Source organism: Piliocolobus tephrosceles, chromosome 1 (genome assembly GCF_002776525.5).
Source record: "Piliocolobus tephrosceles isolate RC106 chromosome 1, ASM277652v3, whole genome shotgun sequence".
NCBI lineage: Eukaryota > Metazoa > Chordata > Mammalia > Primates > Cercopithecidae > Piliocolobus > Piliocolobus tephrosceles.
In genome coordinates this window covers 162,348,032-162,367,280 of record NC_045434.1, presented here as the reverse complement: position 1 = coordinate 162,367,280, position 19,249 = coordinate 162,348,032, and the positions used below count along the sequence as shown (strand labels likewise).

The window sequence follows — 19,249 nt, the reverse complement described above, 5'->3', positions numbered from 1 at the left end:
AGCAGGTAGTTTACAATTCTATCGTAACCTTAGTTTCTTGCTTACACAGACCCTCACAGTCAGTCAGAGATGAGAGATTAGGGTCTTTCCAGGCCTTTGCCTGGGTCAGCCATGTAGCCCTCACGTGTGCATGGCCTTCTAGATTCCTAGGCATATGTTAGAATGTTGGAAGCCCCATTGGGCATCTCTATTCCCAGTGTATCCTTTTAATCCTCTGTTAGCTCCAACTTGTATTACTACCTTGGCTTACTGTAATGCACAATTGTCACTGATTTTTTTTTTTTTTTTTTTTTTTTTACAAATGTCCTGTAGTGTGGTTCGCACAGAATGAGTGTTTAGTAAGGTAAAATAAAGACAAGTTCTGAGAATGGGGATTTTCAAGGAACTGCCAGAGAGGTCATATACTGATAACTTTCTGGGAATGGGGGCCTTTGGGGTGCTTTAAACCCATTCTGCTCCCTCCAGTGGCTGCTTGATCATTGTTATTCACAGCTGCCAAAATTGTGAGACTGTTGCTTTTAAGGATACTTGAGAGCTGGGGAGAGGAGAACAGGCATAGGGCAAGTTAGAACAGAGCTCCTTGTTCTTACTGAGAGCAGCTCTTCTTTTTCTAAAACAAATGTTTAGGTTGTTGTGTGACTTCGTTTAATTTTCAGCATTCTGGAATGTTGATTTTGATTATTTTTGCTCATGTTCTCAGTGCCTTTATGGAATGGATTTTTGGAGCTCCTTAACTTACCATTTCAGAAGATCTCTCCACAAGTCAGATCTTTGAAAGTAGGAGTGATCTTAGTAACCAATATTTAAAACCCACCTTTTCCAGAATGTGAAATTAAGGAATATAGAGGTATAAGGCTTTCTTCATGGCTGCAGAAAATTTATGGCTCATTGCAGCATTAATGTCACTTGGCTGCTTGCTCTCCCCTACCCCTCACCCCCACTGTATGTCCAACAAACATTTCCTGAGCATCTGCTAGGCATGAAACAGGTACTGAATGTGTGTGAACAAGACACAGTCATCTCTGAAAAGCTCATTTTAATTGGGAGACTATATGGAAATAGGAAATAAAATATTTTAAATTAAATGATCAGGGAATGGAGGAAGAAGCAACTAACCAAGAGTCAAGAAAAATGTCACTGGAGAGTTAATATTTAAGCTGGCCTTTACAGGATGAATAGGAGTGTGCCAGGTATAATTAATCATTTCTTGCGGAAAAACTAGCTTCTATAAAGACATGAAGATGCTGAAGGATCTGGCCTATTTAGGGAAGTAATAGTTCAGTACTTTGGCAGGAGAAGTACTAAGAGATGTAATTCAAAAGGTGAATAGATTTCAGATCACAAAAATTACCATATGTCCACCTAAGGGGCATTGCCTTACATATGGCTGTGCAGGCCCTGCATCAGTGGTGTCCAATCTTTTGACTTCCCCAGGCCATGTTGGAAGAAGAAAAACTGTCTTTGGCCATGCATAAAATACACTAACACTAATGATAGCTGATGAGCCAAAAAAAAAAAAGAAAGAAAGAAAAAGAAAAATCTCATGTTTTAAGAAAGTTTCCGAATTTATGTTGGGCCGCATTCAAAGCCATCCTGGGCCGCTTGTGGACAAACTTTACATGGTCCAACTCGAGGGCACCATTCACCTAAACTACAAGTGAATGGCAGCCTGGGGTTTTTACAACATAGCAGCCATACTGAAGAATCTTATCCTGTAGTCAGCAGGAAGAATATCTTGTTCTGTGGTCACTGGAAAAGATCAAATTGCCTGGGGGGAAAAAAAGGTCTAGAAATAAGTTCTCCAAATTGCATAACAGAATAACAAGATGCTTCTCTGAAATAACCATACAGCATTACTACTGTAATTGATTATCATGTTACTTTGATCTCATGTTTTCACAAGAAATACAATGCAGGTGTATCTGACAGCATAGGGTAAGTTATGCTGCAGTAGTAATTCTGAAATTTTAGTTTATAACAGAATAGGTTTATTTCTCCCATCATATGTTCATCTTGAATAAGCTGTGACTCTGCTTCGTGTCTTTGTCATACTGGACATAGGGTGAAAGACCCTTATTTAGAACATGGGTGGTCTCACGGCAGAGAAGAAACATGTTGCACTACTAGCCAGCTTACAAGCACTTAGAAGTGGCTCGTGGAACTTTTGCTCTCATTTTATTGATCAAAGCCTATCACACGGCCATTCCTGAATTCATGAAGGTGGTTGTACATAATCATCCCACAGGGAGGAGCACCACAAGGAGAGGCACCCCAGAGAGGGACAGTGGACTTTTGACCATCATATACTCCACCTCAGCAGGTGTTGTTCTACTTTTCAGACTAGGAAACGATTTCAGGAAAGTAAAGTAACCTGTTTAATTCACAAGCAAAAGATAATAAATGGTAAAAACCAGGAATGGAATTCAGGCCAGCTTAGCTACAAAGATCTGACCTCCAGTTCATCTGACTCCCATTGCTACCCCACTGAGTCTTTTAATGTTGTTTTGTGTGCATCAGAGCCCTGTGATGTCTTTGGACTTCAGATGTATTTTGGCAAAGAGAAGTCTTTGTTCTGACCCTAATTGTTATAATGAACATCATCAATGACAAAGCCAGTCTCTGAAAGTGTCCCTTTGCATTTGACCCCTTCTTGCTTAACTTAATTCCTTGTCTGTTTCAAAAGAGGAAAAGGTCCTTAGCTTTCCAAAGCAGAACAAATAGTTTGTGTGAATACACAAAAACTGTATGACCCAGAAAGTACAAAATGTTCATTCAGGGCATCAGGCTGTTGTTGCGAAACAAGCATGGGGAAATGGGCTAGGTGGCACCACTCCAGAAAGCCAGCTGGGACTGAAAGAGTGAGGTAAGACAGAAGCCTGTGCTCCTCCACTGCATTCCTGGAGGGTAATCATAGAAGTTAGCATGAGGGCTGTGAAATAGGTCATGGGGTGAGATGACAAGGACAGAGGGGTAGTGGCAGAGATCTGACTTCTGGTGATAGGTCCCACCTAGCACCAACCCACAATGATTCCACTGATTTTGTTCATTAATTCACTATTAAACACTACCATGTTGCAGGCACTGTTCTTAATACTGTGGACTCAGAATTGAACAAGACAGATACTGCTCTTGCCCTCAGGGAGTGTAATGTATTAACTATTGCTGTGTGAAAATACACCTGAAACCTCAGTGGCTTAAAACAGTAACCATTTATTTAACTTGCAAATCTTAGGTTGGAAATTTAGGCTGGCTTGGGCAGTTCTTGTCTGGGCTCACTCATGCAAGTGCATTCAGCTTCCAGATTAGCTTGAATCCAACTCCTCTCAGGTCCTTATGCACAGCTCTGGAGGCTGGCCAGCTATCAGCTAGGGCAATGTGATGGCAGTGATGAAGCCACATGTTTCTCGTCCTGCAGCACAGTAAAGTGGACTTGTTTAAATGGTGGCAGGAGAGTCCCAGAAAAGCAAGCAGAAGCACACACAGTCTCTTCGGCCAGGAAAGTCATTTCACCACCAGTCCAGCCTCAAGTAAAGGAGATTATGAGTAGATAGATGCTGGCTCGTGAGAAGAGAAGCTGTAAAGTCACATTTCAAAGGGTGTAGACCAAGGAAGGGAGTTATTGTAGCCTCTTTTTACAGATAAATGTAACTCTCAGCCAGACTTAAGTTCCATGAAAAATACAACAGAGTGGAGAGACTTCTGTTTCATGCTGTGACAGTAACTGCACTGGACTAGCCCTTCTACCACAAGAAAAACCAGAGAAGTGGACAAGGTAAATAAACTTTTCAGATATTGGAGAACTGAAAGTGCAGGACCATGCTTCCCAACAGAGAGGAACAAATGAAGTGAGCTCTACAATATCTGGCTTTCTAGCTGGAGGGATTTACTAGACTCCATTTCAAGAAGCAGGGAAACAATCAGAACACAGTAGTCTTGCTAAGATGAGAAAATAGACTGGAGTTTAGGGTGACTGACATGGGTAGAATTTGTAGAATAGAGAAAGGTAGAAGCAACAGCAAGAGCGAGCTCCAGAAATCTTGAAAGAGATCAGCTGAATACCAACCTCTGTGTGTGTAGAGCAAGACTCCATGCGGTTGGGCAAAGGATACCTACCAGAAAACACCTACCAGAGAGCTATAAGCTTAATGATTGCCATAGCTTTTTTAAAATTAATTATTATTTTCCTTTAAGGTCTGGGATACATGTGCAGAACGTGCAGGTTTATTACATAGGTATACATGTGCCATGGTGGTTTGCTGCACCTATCAACCAGTCATGTAGGTTTTAAGCCCAGGATGCATTAGGTATTTGTCCTAATGCTCTCCCTCCCCTTGCCGTCCACCCCCTGACAGGCCCCAGTGTGTGATGTTCCTCTCCCTGTGTGCATATGTTCTCATTGTTCAACTCCCACTTATGAGTGAGAACATGTGGTGTTTGGTTTTCTGTTCCTGTGTTAGTTTGCTGAGAATGATGGTTTCCAGCTTAATCCATGTCCATGCGAAGGACATGAACTCATTCTATTTTATGGCTGCATGGTATTCCATGATGTATATGTGCCACATTTTCTTAATCCAGTCTATCATTGATGGGCATTTGGGTTGGTTCCAAGTCTTTGCTATTGTAAATAGTGCTGTAGTAAACATACATGTGCATGTGTCTTTATAGTAGAATGATTTGTAATCCTTTGGGTGTTTACTCAGTAATGGGATTGCTGGGTCAAATGGTATTTCTGGTTCTGGATCCTTGAGGAATCGCCACACTGTCTTCCACAATGATTAAACTAATTTACACTCCCAACAACAATGTAAAAGTGTTCCCATTTCTCCACATCCTCACCAGCATCTGTTGTTTCCTGACTTTTTAATGATTGCCATTCTAACTGGTGTGAGATGGTATCTCATTGTGGTTTTGATTTGCATTCATCTAATGACTACTGAGGATGAGCTTTCTTTCACATGTTTGTTGGCCACATAAATGTCTTCTTTTGAAAAGTGTCTGTTCATATTCTTTGTCCACTTTTTGACGGTTCTTTTAAATTTTACGCCTTATACAAAAATTAACTCAAGATGGATTAAAGACTTAAATGTAAAACCTAAAACCATAAAAACCCTAGAAGAAAACCTAGGCAATATCATTCAGGACATAGGCATGGGCAAAGACTTCACGACTAAAACACCAAAAGCAATTACGACAAAAGCCAAAATTGACAAATGGGATCTAATTAAACTAAAGAGCTTCTGCACAGCAAAAGAAACTATCATTAGAATGAACAGGCAACCTACAGAATTGGAGAATATTTTTGCAATCTATCCATCTGACAAAGGTCTAATATCCAGAATCTACAAGGAACTTAAATAAATTTGCAAGATTACCATAGCTTTTACGGGGTTAGAATTAGCTATATTCATTGAGAGTGGAGAGACTACACTGAATACCTCAGGCGATCAATAGAGACTCCGGAAAAATCACTCTTTAGGAGCCCTCGAATGAAGGCTACTTTAGACCTACTCTAATAAAGCTTTAAAATGAGCTTCAAAAGGATTAAGGTGTCCTACAAGTAAATTAACTCCCTATTAAAATAAAACTTAATACTCTGCAAAGGAAGACAATGAAAACACTCAACAATGAAAAACTTACGTAATAATTACTAGACATAAAGAACTGGGAATATGTGACCTATAACAAGGAGAAAAACTCAGTTAAGAGACACAGACACAAACAACAGACAAGGACTTTTAAATGAATAGTATAAGTATATTCAAAGATCTAAACAAAAATAACAGAGAAATAGAAACTATATTTAAAAAGATGCATTGGTACTTCTAGAAAAATAAAATATATGAAATAAAAAAACTTAATGGGTGGGCTTAATGACAAACTCGACACTGCGGAGGAAACTAAGAGTGAACTTAGTTGAACTTGAAGACAGAAACTTGAACAGAAACTATCCAAACTATCTCATAGAAGAAACGCTGAAAAACATTAATAGAACCTTAGTGGCCAGTAATTAAACATCGAGGGGGCCTCATATGTACGACTGAAATCCCAAAAATATGGGAGCAGGGAGTGGGTTAAGAAAAAGTATTTAAGGAAATAACGGCCACAATTTATCCCAATTTTCTAAAAACAATAAACTCATAAATACAAGAAGTTTAATAAACACCAAGTTAACAATGCCAAGATACATTATTACCAAATTGCTGAGGAGTAATGATTAAGAAAAAAAGCTTAGTAACAGCTGGAAGACAAAAGACTCCTAATGAATAGGGGAACAAGGATGTGAGTGATTGTGGCCCTTTCATCAGAAGTAACATAAGCCAGGGAAATATGAAATGACATTTTCAAAGTGCTCTAAGAAAAAAAAACTGTTAATTTATAATTCTATGTATGATGAATTTTTTATTCAAAAATGAAGGCAAAATTAAGACATTCTGTGATGGAAGAAAAAGAGAGGAGGAGGTAGAAAACCTGGGGAGAATTCAAGGCACAATATATTGTGGTGGTTTTCAAGAATAAGTGAGATGGAGAGGAGTCAGCTTGGGGGACTTCGTCAGCACATATCCCTCCCCCAAAGATGGTTATGCAGTGATGGCAGTGGTGAAAGATGTTGTGAAGCCATGTGTATTTCACAAATGTTTCCTTTGGTTTTCATAACCCAGTGGGGACCACTAATGTCAGTTGATTTTTATGTTTATAATCCCCCATTTCTCACTTTCGTCAGCACTGGAATGAGCTCTAAGAAGGGATGGTCCTGTATCTCCCTTTGTTAACCACTATCTGATTCATTGTATGTGCTCAGTAACTGTTTGTTGAATTGATTTAAAAAGACTATTAATGTGAGGCTTGGTATCAAAAGCACAGCTCCATTTTTGCTTTTCAAGCAGAAGAAGGAATTCATAAGGTTTGGTTTTTCCACACTTAGGGAGATACCACCAGCATATGGGTGTATTGAGGAAAGCAATGCAAGTTTACCAAGTGAGAAAACATTATTAGCAATATTATAGGATGCTGTCATACATTCAAAGCTAACCAGAATAAAACGAAGGAGCATCTTCCGTTGCAGAGGTACTTGGAACTGTACTTTCAGATAGTTAATGGCAGAAACACCCATGTATATGTGTGATAGAGTAAAAATAAAAACATGGCAAGGAATCTTTCATAGTGAATGTCACAGCCCAGAAAAGCAGGCTCCCGTGTTTGCCACATTTATAGCCCAGTCCTATTCCTGCTGTTCACAGCACTGATCCTGAGCCACAGCAAGATCCTGGGGCATCCTGTGAGTCATTTATCCATTCCTTCATTCAACATAGAAAGAGAAATAATACTCATTAGGATGTCACTGTGGGCTGGATATTATATTTGTAACAGGATATCAAAATGGGGTTTTTCATCTCTCAGTTTCATGTGGAGTCCCAGTTACTGCAACTAGTACATGCCAAGTGCTATTAAACCCACAGCTGTAAAGTAAGGCACTTGAAATCCTATGTGAGACTTGCCACAGGGGCCTCAGATAACTGTTTTTGTCACCCTTATAGCCCATTGCCTACATAGAGGACTAATGGAAGAGGCAGAGACTTCTGTGGTGAGGAGTGACAAAGACTCAGCTCCCCTAAACCCTCTAGGCATTGACCTTGGCATCTGTCCATGTGGAGCCTAATGGCCAAGTTGCAGCAAGAATCTTGCCAAGTCAGTTTAGAGGCAACCCCTGACCCCTTGATATCTGATCCAAATATTCATCCCCCACCCTTGGTACTGGATCACTCGGGTGATCAGCAAGAATCCTGTCCAGTGGATTTAGCCAGAATCTGTCCTTACTCCTGATATTACCTCTTAGATTTTCCATTCCCAACCCAGCTGTATTTGGAATTGAGCCCGGTTCTATACTGAAATCTCCTTTCCCCTATTGCAATAGTGCCTGACTAAAATTTGTTTTCACTGCTTTAAATGCAGTTCAGCTCTGGTTTTCATTGACAGGCAGATCCTCCTGACCTCCCACCCATCTCCCATGAAGCGGGAGAGGCACATGGTTTCCCCTCACCAGGTGAGAGGCTTCAAGCCAAGAGAGAGTTACCTGTGCTCTGTAGTTCTCTGGGAGGCAAGAATCAGTGGCACACAGAGGCCTGAAAGTTCCTCTAGGCAAGAGGTTGGGTGAGGCTCCAGTGGTAGCTGAGGCGTGGGGGCTCTGTTGGAGGAAACTGCACTGCTTCTCACACTACAACAAGGGCGTGGGACTCCATGTGGGCCCCGTGGCGCAGCCAGCGTGGGGCTGTCTTGGATCCCAACAAGAGGAGTCCTGGAGGGATAATGTGTCCTGAAGAGGAGCTGCACTGGCAGATGCCCCAGAGTGGGAGAGCAACGTTAAGCTAAGGAAAAAACACTGTCCACATCAAAGGTGCTGCACATGAAGGGCCCTGGTGGGATGGGGTGGGTGGTGGATGAGGTAGGAATGCCCATGAAGGAGGGAGCACTGGACCAGAGAGAAGGGCTGGCAAACCCCTGCCCACCCGGCCTGGAAACCTTCCAGTTCTAAAACTGAGTTGAGAGAAGCTAAATCAGTGAATGTATGGAGTTATATAAATTGTATATTGATTGGACTGCAAATTGTAAGGACCAAAATGACACTTAGGAAGGACGGTGAGGACAGGGATGTTTGTCGTATCAGAAATGTAATGAACCTTGCCTGAAATTTCATTCAGAGGCAAAACAGGTATAGTTCACAGACTGGTGGTGGGGTGAAGTGGAAATAAAACCACTTTTGTCTTGCATTCTAATGAGTCTTATTCCCCTTCAATCTGTTGCACAGACAGAATTTCATGTTTTCATATTTATCCTTATTACCACATAGTGAGGTACTGTTTTAGAGGAAGAAATTGGAGGCTTGAAGGTTTAAATGTCTTGCTCAAAGTCACAGTAAGGGGCTGTGGAGTGACAAATCAGGACAAGCCGGGACACTCATAACTAGCACCCTACCTCTTTCCTTTAGGTGGCTTAGAGAAAAGTTGGCTCAGCAGGCTTGACTGAGCTCAAGGAGAGTACAGCTTGACACTAGGGGTGTCCAAAGTTTCCCCATTCTAACAAAGCCGTGTCTTCACCCAGGAAGCTGTCCTTGCTACTTAGTCACCTAGTCAGCCCTGCCTCCTGTCTATAAATATGTAGGGTACTGTATTAGTCCATTTTCATGCTGCTGATAAAGACATTCCTAGGAATGTGCAATTTACAAAAGGAAGAGGTTTAATGGACTCACAGTTCCAAGTGGCTGGGGAGGTCTCACAATCATGGTGCAAGGCAAAAGGCACATCTCACATGGTGGCAGACAAGAGAGTTTGTGCAGGGAAACTCCCCTTTATGAAATAATCAGATCTTGTGAGAACTCACTATTACTAGAATAGCACATGAAAGACCCACCCTCATGATTCAATTATCTCACACTCCATCCCACAACATGTAGAAATTATGGGAACTACAATTCAAGATGAGATTTGAGTGGGGACACAGCCAAACCATATCATTCTACCCCAGCCACTCCAAAATCTCACATCCTCACATTTCAAAACCAATCATGCCTTCCCTACAGTCCTTTAAAGTCTTAACTCATTTCAGCATTAACTCAAAAGTCCACAGTCCAAAGTCTCATCTAAGACAAAGCAAGTCCCTTCTGCCTATGAGCCTGTAAAATGAAAAGCAATTTATTTTCTAGATAAAATGCAGGTACAGGCATTGGGTAAATACCAATGTTCCAAGTGGGAGAAATTGGCCAAAACAAAGTGGCTATAGGCCCCATGCCAGTCCAAAATTCAGCAGAGCAGTCAAATCTTAAAGCTCCAAAATGATCTCCCTTAACTCCATGTCTCACATCCAGGTCATATTAATGCAAGAGGTGGGTTCCCATGGTCTTGGGCAGCTCTGCTCCTGTGGCTTTGCAAGGGATAGCCTCCCTCTTGGCTGCTTTCACAGGTTGGCACTGAGTGTCTGCAGCTTTTCCAGGCACATGGTGCAGCTGTCAGTGGATCTACCATTCTGGGATCTGGAGGACAGTGGCCCTCTTCTCACAGGTCCACTAGCCAGTGCCCCAGTGGAGACTCTGTGTGGGGGCTTCAACCCCACATTTCTCTTCCACACTGCCCTAGCAGAGGTTCTCCATGAGCACTCCACTTCTGCAGCAAACTTCTGCCTGGGCATCCAGGTATTTCCATACATCCTCTGAAATCTAGGCAGAGGTTACCAAACCTCAGTTCTTGACTTCTGTGCACCCACAGGCTCAACTCCATGTGGAAGCTGCCAAGATTTGCAGCTTGCACTCTCTGAAGCTATGACCTGAGCTGTACCTTGACCCCTTTCAGTCATGCCTGGAGCAGCTGGAATTCAGGGCACCAAGTCCCCAGGCTGCACACAGCAGGAGGGAGCCTGGGCCCAGCCCACAAAACCATCTTTTCTTCCTAGGTCTCCAGGCCTGTAATGGGAGGGACTGCTGTGAAGACCTCTGACAGTCCCTAAAGACATTTTTCCCATTGTCAGCTCCTTTTTTACTTATGCAAATTTCTGCAGTCAGTTGAATTTCTCCTTAGAATATGGGATTTTCATTTCTGTCACGTTGTTAGACTGGAAATTTTCCAAACTTCTATGCTCTGCTTCCCTTATAAAACTGAATGCCTGTAACAGCACTCAAGTCACATCTTGAATGCTTTGCTGCTTAGAAATATTCTTCTGCCAGATATCCTGAATCATCTCTCTCAAGTTCAAAGTTCCACAACTCTCTACGGCAGGGGCAAAATGCTGCCCGTCTCGTTGCTAAAATATAACCTTTGCTCCAGTTCCAAACAAGTTCCTCATCTCCATCTGAGACCACCTCAGCCTGGATTTCATTGTCCATATCATTATCAGCATTTTGGTCAAAGTCATTCAACAAGTCTCTAGAAGGTTTCAAACTGTCCCACATTTTCCTGTCTTCTGAGCCCTCCAAACCATTTCAACATCTACCTGTTACCTAGTTCGAAATTTACATCCACATTTTCAGGTATTTTTTCAGCAGCGCCCCACTCTACTGGCACCAATTTACTGTATTAGTCCCTTTTCACATTGCTGACAAAGACATTCCTGAGAATGGGCAATTTATAAAAGAAGAGGTTTAAAGGACTCACAGTTCCACAGGACTGGGGAAGCCTCACAATCATGGTGGAAAGTGAAAGGCACATCTCACACGGCAGCAGGCAAGAGAAGAGAACATGTGCAGGAAACTCCCCTTTATAAACCCATCAGATCTCCTGAGACTTATTCTTATCATGAGAGTAGCATGGAAAAGACCTGCCCCCATGATTCAATTACCTCCCACTGGGCTCCTCCCACAACACATAGGATTTATGGGAGCTAAAACTCAAGATGAGATTTGAGTGGGGACATGGTCAAACCGTATCAGGCACTATGAGGTCAGTCCCCCTCCTGGACCTCTCCTGGGTGCATGCAGCCCCACTATGCCTGACTCAGGCACACTTTCCTAACAACTCAGGGTATCCTGTGTGTCTTGCTCCTCCTCTGCTATGAGTCCCTCAACCTCCAACCTGCTTTTAAATTTATATTGCAGCATGCATGTGTCTGCATCTCTTTGTAGGAGAGCGGTAGAGAGAAGATCCACAGCCTGGGTGCCTTTTGGTAAATCCATGCCTCATCTATGATACCACAGATCATGTTATATTGCTTGCACACCATGTGTCATCAGGCACTGACAAAAGACAAGGGGGTCAGGGCCCTGGAGCTTCCAAAACAGATGGAAGAAAAGGAGAGTTAGAAGAGTGCATATAGAACAAAATATTTGTGTGGGACAGGAAGTGTTTGGACAAAACGGGGGCTCATATTTTAGAGCCTCTCCACGAGCTTTGAGAAAAAAGAGATATTTTCTTCAGTTACTCACAGTCATCTATTCCCCATGGTTTCTGATTAATTGTGCTCACATCCTATTTGGCCCAGGGTCCCATTGCATTTATCAGGTCAGGATGAGTTCCCAGTATTTTTACACTTATTTCCCCAAGTAACAGGTGTGTACTGCCCATCTAGATTCACAGAAGATGCACAGCAGAGTAGAAATGGAACTCAGAGATGACTTCAACAAAGTCCTTCATTTTACAAATGAGGAAAGTGAGACACACAATGTATTTTGGCCAGTGTCCATTTGAGTCTCCTACTTGGGTGATCTGATTGGTGAAAAATGGAAGTCCTAGATGTTTGAGAAGTTCAAGTTCAAAGCCTGATTTGATTGGTTTTATTCTCAGAATACCACTTGGCCTGTTTTCTAGAGATGCAAATTTCTGGTGGGTTACAAAGAAAAAGAAAAAAAAAATGCACATAGGTGGGACTCTCACCTCCATTTTTTCTTTTACTAGGAAAAGATCAAAGCCCCCTCCTACACGTTAAAAACCCAACCATGTCGTCCAGACATACCCTTTTCTTGGCTCCCCAGCTAGCTTAGCAGCAGTCAAACATTCCTCCCTTCCTTTTCTGTTTCCCTTTCTCACAGCATCAATTTAACTGGCTTTTCTCTGAATCCCAAGCAACAGGAAGAAAGAGCCCTGTGACTTCATGGCCCATTTTCTTTTAAGCTATTTAAATTACTTAGGTCTAACTACTCGCTGTGGTTTTGATGTTTGTCCTCTCCAAAACGTATTTTGAAACTCGGTGCATATGCTGCAGTGTTGGAACGTGGGGCCTAATGAAAGGAGACTGGGTTATGAGAGCATGGCCTCATGAATGGATGGATGTCATTGTTATGGGAGTGGGTTCATTGTCGTGAGAGTGGGCTGATATAAAAGTGAGCCTGCACCTCCTGCTTTCTGTCTTTTGCATCCACCTGCTTGTCCTTCTGCTTTACTGCCATGTGATGACACAGTATGGAAGCCCTCACTAGAAGCTGCCACAATGCCCTTGGACATCCCACCCTACAGAAATGTGAGACAAATAAACTCCTTTTCTTTATAAATATCCAGTCTCAGGTATTCTGTTACAGCAACAGAAAACAGACTAAGACACCACCTTAGGAAAAATGATCTTTTTATAAGGCTTAGCCCAGGTTCCCAGGGAGTTCATTTGTTTGCATTGGTATTAGGGTCAAAACTTCATGTACTATTAGTGTTACCTGGCCTTCTACTTTATAATCCTTATCTTCCTTCAGCAGCCACACATAGAAAGAGTGAGCAGGATTTTGGCATTTCTGTTTCCCTGCTATAAAATACCAAGGTCCGCCGGGTACAGTGACTCACATCTGTAATCCCAGCACTTTGGGAAGCTGAGGTGGGTGGACTTGAGTCAGGAGTTCTAGACCAGCCTGGCCAACATGGCAAAACCCCATCTGTACTAAAAATACAAAAATTAGCGAGTCATGGTGGCATGCACCTGTAATCACAGCTACTAGGGAAGCTGAGGCAGGTAAATCACTTGAACCCAGGAAGCAGAGGTTGCAGAGAGCCGAGATCATATCACTGCACTCCAGCCTGGGCAACAGAGCAAGACTCCATCTCAAACAACAACCACCACCACCACAATAACAAAACAGGGCCCAGGGAGTTTAGGCTGGTAATATTAGCCACAAAAAGCTTACAATCTTAATTGCAAGAGAAGATCACACCCACCATCGTTAAAGCCAGTGTGAAACAACATAGGAATAAGTGTCTGATGGAGGATTAAAGGCAAGAAGGTATTGTTAAGGATGAAAAATATTTCCACATTTGTTCCTGAAACCTGTTTCCCAGGTTGGTTAATTGTGGTCACATCCCACTTGGCCCTGGGTGTGTGCTTATGTAAACCACAGAAACTGTTTCAATGACACTTGCTTTCCCTGTCTCTAAATGAGGAATAAAACCTGCCCTGCTGACTTATCAAAGGATCAGTTTGAGACAGAAACAAAATAAAGCATGAATAATACTACCAAATTGGGGAGCCTTCATAGCTCACTTCCGTGACTGCTCCTAGGGCCCACTTTTAACTCTTATCAACTATTTTGCACCACTTTGACCTCAGCTTCTCAACAGGTCAGAAGCAAATACATATCTCACAGAGGAAGCAGGAAGGAGGCACACTACAGATAGAACTTTTATGACGTGCCTCATGGTTTACAAACCACTTAAAGCTCACCATTTCTTTTGATTCTTACAAGAACTTTCTTTATGGAAGGAATCATTATCCTCTTTTCATCTCCTAGATAAAAAGGTAAATTATTTAGCATGTGAATGATTTTCCCAAGGCTAATTTGGAGGAGACAGTAGAGCTGGGATTTGGATCTAGTTTTTTCTGAGTCAAATTCCTCTGATCGTTCCTCAAAGTCACTTTCATTTTGTCCCATTACACCTGAGCAGGCATCAGTGGCTTCAAAACACATGCCATGTCTTCTTACTTTCCTTGCCCCTTTCTTTCTTTCTTTCTTTCTTTCTTTCTTTCTTTCTTTCTTTCTTTCTTTCTTTCTTTCTTTCTTTCTTTCTTTCTTTCTTTCTTTCTTTCTCTCTCTCTCTCTCTCTCTCTTTCTTTCTTTCTTTCTTTCTTTCTTTCTTTCTTTCTTTCTTTCTCTTTCTTTCTTTCCTTTCCCTCCCTTCCTTCCCTCCTCCTCCTCTCTTTCTTTCTTTCTTTCTTTCTTTCTTTCTTTCTTTCTTTCTTTCTTTCTTTCTTTCTTTCTTTCTTCTTTCTTCTTTTTTATTATACTTTAAGTTCTAGGGTACATGTGCACAACGTGCAGGTTTGTTACGTACATATACATGTGCCATGTTGGTGTGCTGCACCCATTAACTCGTCATTTACATTAGGTATATCTCCTAATGCTATCCCTCCCCACTCCCCCCACCCAACGACAGGCCCCGGTGTGTGATGTTCCCCTTCCTGTGTCCAAGTGTTCTCATTGTTCAATTCCCACCTATGAGTGAGAACATGCAGTGTTTGGTTTTCTGTTCTTGCGATAGTTTGCTGAGAATGATGGTTTCCAGCTGCATCTGTGTCCCTACAAAGAACACGAACTCATCCATTTTTATGACTGTATAGTATTCCATGGTGTATATGTGCCACATTTTTTTAATCCAGTCTGTCACGGATGGACATTTGGGTTGGTTCCAAGTCTTTGCTATTGTGAATAGTGCCGCAATAAACATATGTGCATGTGTCTTTATAGCAGCATGATTTATAATCTTTTGTGTATATACCCAGTAATGGGATGGCTGGGTCAAATGGTATTTCTAGTTCTAGATCCTTGAGGAATCACCACACTGTCTTCCACAATCGTTGAACTAGTTTACAGTCCCACCAACAGTGTAAAAGTGTTCTTATTTCTCCACATCCTCTCCAGCACCTGTTGTTTCCTGACTTTTTAATCTGCTCAGTGAAATAAAAGAGGACACAAACAAATGGAAGAACATTGCATGCTCATGGAGAGGAAGAATCAAGGTAATTTACAGATTCAATGCCATCCCCATTAAGCTACCAATGGCTTTCTTCAAGAATTGGAAAAAACTACTTTAAAGTTCATATGGAACCAAAAAATAGCCCGCATTGCCAAGACAATCCTAAGCCAAGGGAACAAAGTTGGAGGCATCACGCTACCTGACTTCAAACTATACTACAAGGCTACAGTAACCAAAACAGCATGGTGCTGTACCAAAACAGAGATATAGACCAATGGAACAGAACAGAGTCCTCAGAAATAATATCACACATCTATAGCCATCTGATCTTTGACAAATCTGACAAAAACAAGAAATGGGGTAAGGATTCCCTATTTAATAAATGGTGCTGGGAAAACTGGCTAGCCATATGTAGAAGGCTGAAACTGGATCCTTTCCTTACTTATACAAAAATTAATTAAAGATAGATTAGAGACTTAAATGTTAGACTGAAAATTATAAAAACTCTAGAAGAAAACCTAGGCAATACCATTCAGAACATCGGCATGGGCAAGGACTTTATGTCTAAAACACCAAAAGCAACGGCAACAAAAGCCAAAATTGACAATGGGATCTAATTAAACTAAAGAGCTTCTGCACAGCAAAAGAAACTACCATCAGAGTGAACAGGCAACCTACAGAATGGGAGAACATTTTTGCAATCTACTCATCTGACAAAGGGCTACTATCCAGAACCTACAAAGAGCTCAAACAAATTTACAAGAAAAAAACAAATGACCCCATCAAAATGTGGGCAAAGCGTATGAACAGACACTTCTCAAAAGAAGACATTTATGCAGCCAGTAGACACATGAAAAAAATGCTCATTATCACTTGCCATCAGAGAAATGCAAATCAAAACCACAATGAGATACCATCTCACACCAGTTAGAATGGCAATCATTAAAAAGCCCCTTTCTTTCTTAGCAAAATCACACCCGAGGAACAGCGCAGAGGTGGTGACTGACTGGGGAAACAGTGATGCCCATTCTAAACTTCAGGCTCAGCTTCTCATTGTTTGGGGGCCTGAAGGTAAATTTTTGCACAAGGGAAGTGAAGAAAATAAACAGCTCAGTCCTGGCCAACTGTTCTCCGAGGCATGCCCGCTTTCCTGTAAGACAAAATCAAAAGATGGGTTATCTTCTCAGGTGGCATTTGTGCCTAGCAGAGATAGATGTCCTCAATCATATCCCAAAAACCTGGAGCAGAGGAAGGGCCTGTAGGCCCCAGGGTGTTATGGCCAGCAGCTTATTTAAGTCTGACAACCACTTGGGTTCATCAATGCATAAAAAGCAGAAGTCCAGGAACACAAAGTCAAATGCCGTCAAGGGTCTGGCATGCGAGCTTCCAGGGTGAAGTTGCAGGGTGTAGGACCATAGAAGTGGAAGGCGTGGGCTGACCTAGAAAGGGGGTGTTTAGCCTAAGAGCTTTAAAAAAAGAATTTAACAAAAAAGAAAAAAAAAAAAAAAGACAACAAAAACAACCAAATATGTTAACTTTTTCAATCCCTAAAAAAATTGTTGAAAATATAAGGAATTAAATGTCAGAGCAGAGTTCCTAAGGTATAAGTCATCTTTTCCCTGTGCCACTTTTCGTCCTTAATCATGGGGACCTACTGGCACGGGTGGCCCTCTATATTGTGACTGCTTTGTCCTTCGTCCTTCCATGGTTCTTTTTATGCACAGTGGCCCTTTCCCTTTGCAGGCATTTCTTCTACAGTGTGGCCCAAGGCTGGGTCCTGGTCTCCACAGCTGATACCTAACACCGTCCTGACCTCATCCCACTCCCTGTTATGTGTGGATGAACTGGAGGCAGAAGGACAGAGATTCAGTTCAGCTTCTCCTACCTCTTAGACACGTGATTGGGGCAAATTAACCTCTCTAGGCATCAGTGAAAATGTATGTGTGCATATTAGTGAAAATGAATACGTGTTTAAGATGAGAACTTTATATACTGTGTGAGCTACATGCTGAATCCAAATAGGCCAAATAATTTAATAATTTATACCTCAAAACAAAGTATTTTAACATGTCACCTAGGTAATAATAAACATAGCTGTACAATTGCTTATTGTTAACTAGATCTGGTTAATTCTCAACAAACAGAAGAATACAATTTAAAAGAAGACCTTTAAAGAAAATCTTTTGGGTGGTAGCATTACTCAAACAGCTTTCTGTATATTACAATTCTTTACTGTGATACTTTCCATAATGTACCTTTTATTCTGAAATAATTTCAAATGTACAAAAAACTTGGAGAGATAAGACAAAGAACCTGGCTCTCCTGAATTGTTTGGGAGTACATTGCCTACATTACCCATGAAATCTTCAGTATGTATTTTCTAAAAAGAAGGACATTCTCCAACATAATCAAAATGCAACCATCCAAGCCAGGAAATTAACACTGATGAATGACCAACATCTTCTCCTGAGGTCCCATTCAGGGTTACCAGCTGTCCCAATGTCCTTCATTAGAAAAGGGTCCAGTACAGCCAGTACAGGATCACGGTCTACATTTAGCTGTCATGTCACCTTAGTCCTTTAGTCTGGAATAAGTCCTCACTCTTTATACAACTTTCATGGCACTGGCCTATTTAAAGATTACAGACCAGTAGTTGTTCTGTAAATGCCTCTTATGCTGTCTCATGATTGGATTCAGGCTGTGAAGTTTTGCAGTTTAGGTAGGAATATCACCAAAGTGATATTATGTTCTTCTCATTTAATCCTAGCAAGTGCTGTACAATTTTGATGTGTGATATTATTGGTAATCACTTGATTAAGGTGGTGTCTGCCAAGTTCTCTGGTAAAATTATTCTTTTTCTCTGTAACTAATAAGTACTTTGAGACTATGTCAACAAACCATTCTCATTAAACTGTGATCCACTCTTTTCCGTTGCTATTTTTGACCATGTTATTAATTGCTGATAGCTACCAAATTGCGATTTTTAAAATTCTGTCATTTCTTCCACATTTATTAGTTAGCACTCTACTAAAGGAAATGCTTGTCCCCTCCCCATTTATTTATTCACTCATTTATTGATATCAGTTGGATTCAAGGGATTCCTGTTTTTATTCAAAGGGTTATAATCTGTTACTATCATTACTTGTTCTGATGCTCAAAATATTCCAGATTTGACCATTAGACGCCCATTCAAGCTGTCATTTCCTGACTTTTGGCACAACAATCTATTCCAGGTTGATCCTATACTTTCCCTTCCCCAGCCCTGGAATCAGCCATTTTTTCCCAAAGTCCTGGTTTCTTTTAGTGGATAATAACATGTAGAAATCAAGATCTGGGCATTAGGCACGCTCATTGCGCTCCAGATGTTGTTGCCCCTCGCTCATATCAGTGGCCAGAGCTAAGGAATATATGTACGTATATAATGTGGGTATGTGTCCAAAACTGTGTGTGTATACATTATATATATGTGTGTGTGTGTATATATATACACACACACCCATATTTACATCTACATTTCTATATTTATTGACTCATCTATTGAAAATCTGATTTCATTATAGATTACATCAGATTCCAATCCAACACCACAAAGTTTGATTTTCTCCCTTTCTTTATTTGCAACTTCCTCTCATTATCCTCAATATATTTATTTATTGGATCAGTATCCCTTGTATATAACTTACCCCTCATCACTGCCACAGCCACCCTGTGCAGATTCCACCTCATACCATTTGTGCCCTGAGACCAGCTCTCAGCTTCCACCACCCCCTCCCCTGTGTGAATGTCCTCCTCGCCCCACTTGGGCTACATTACCCCACACAAGTCACTACCGCCATCTCTATTGTGTGCATTTTTATTTTTTATTTTATTTTATTTTATTT

The 19,249-nt window shown here is 41.4% G+C and overlaps 1 protein-coding gene across 1 annotated transcript in view; it reads right to left on the bottom strand.

Moving 5' to 3' along the window:
* Window positions 1–16,339: 16,339 nt before the first annotated feature.
* Window positions 16,340–19,249, bottom strand: part of LOC111522986 (cytochrome P450 2J2) — a 39,676-nt gene continuing 36,766 nt past the window's right edge. The window contains exon 9 of the mRNA XM_026454141.1: window positions 16,340–16,518. Within this exon, the coding sequence (XP_026309926.1) occupies window positions 16,340–16,518 (179 nt within the window). The remainder of the gene's footprint in view (window positions 16,519–19,249) is intronic.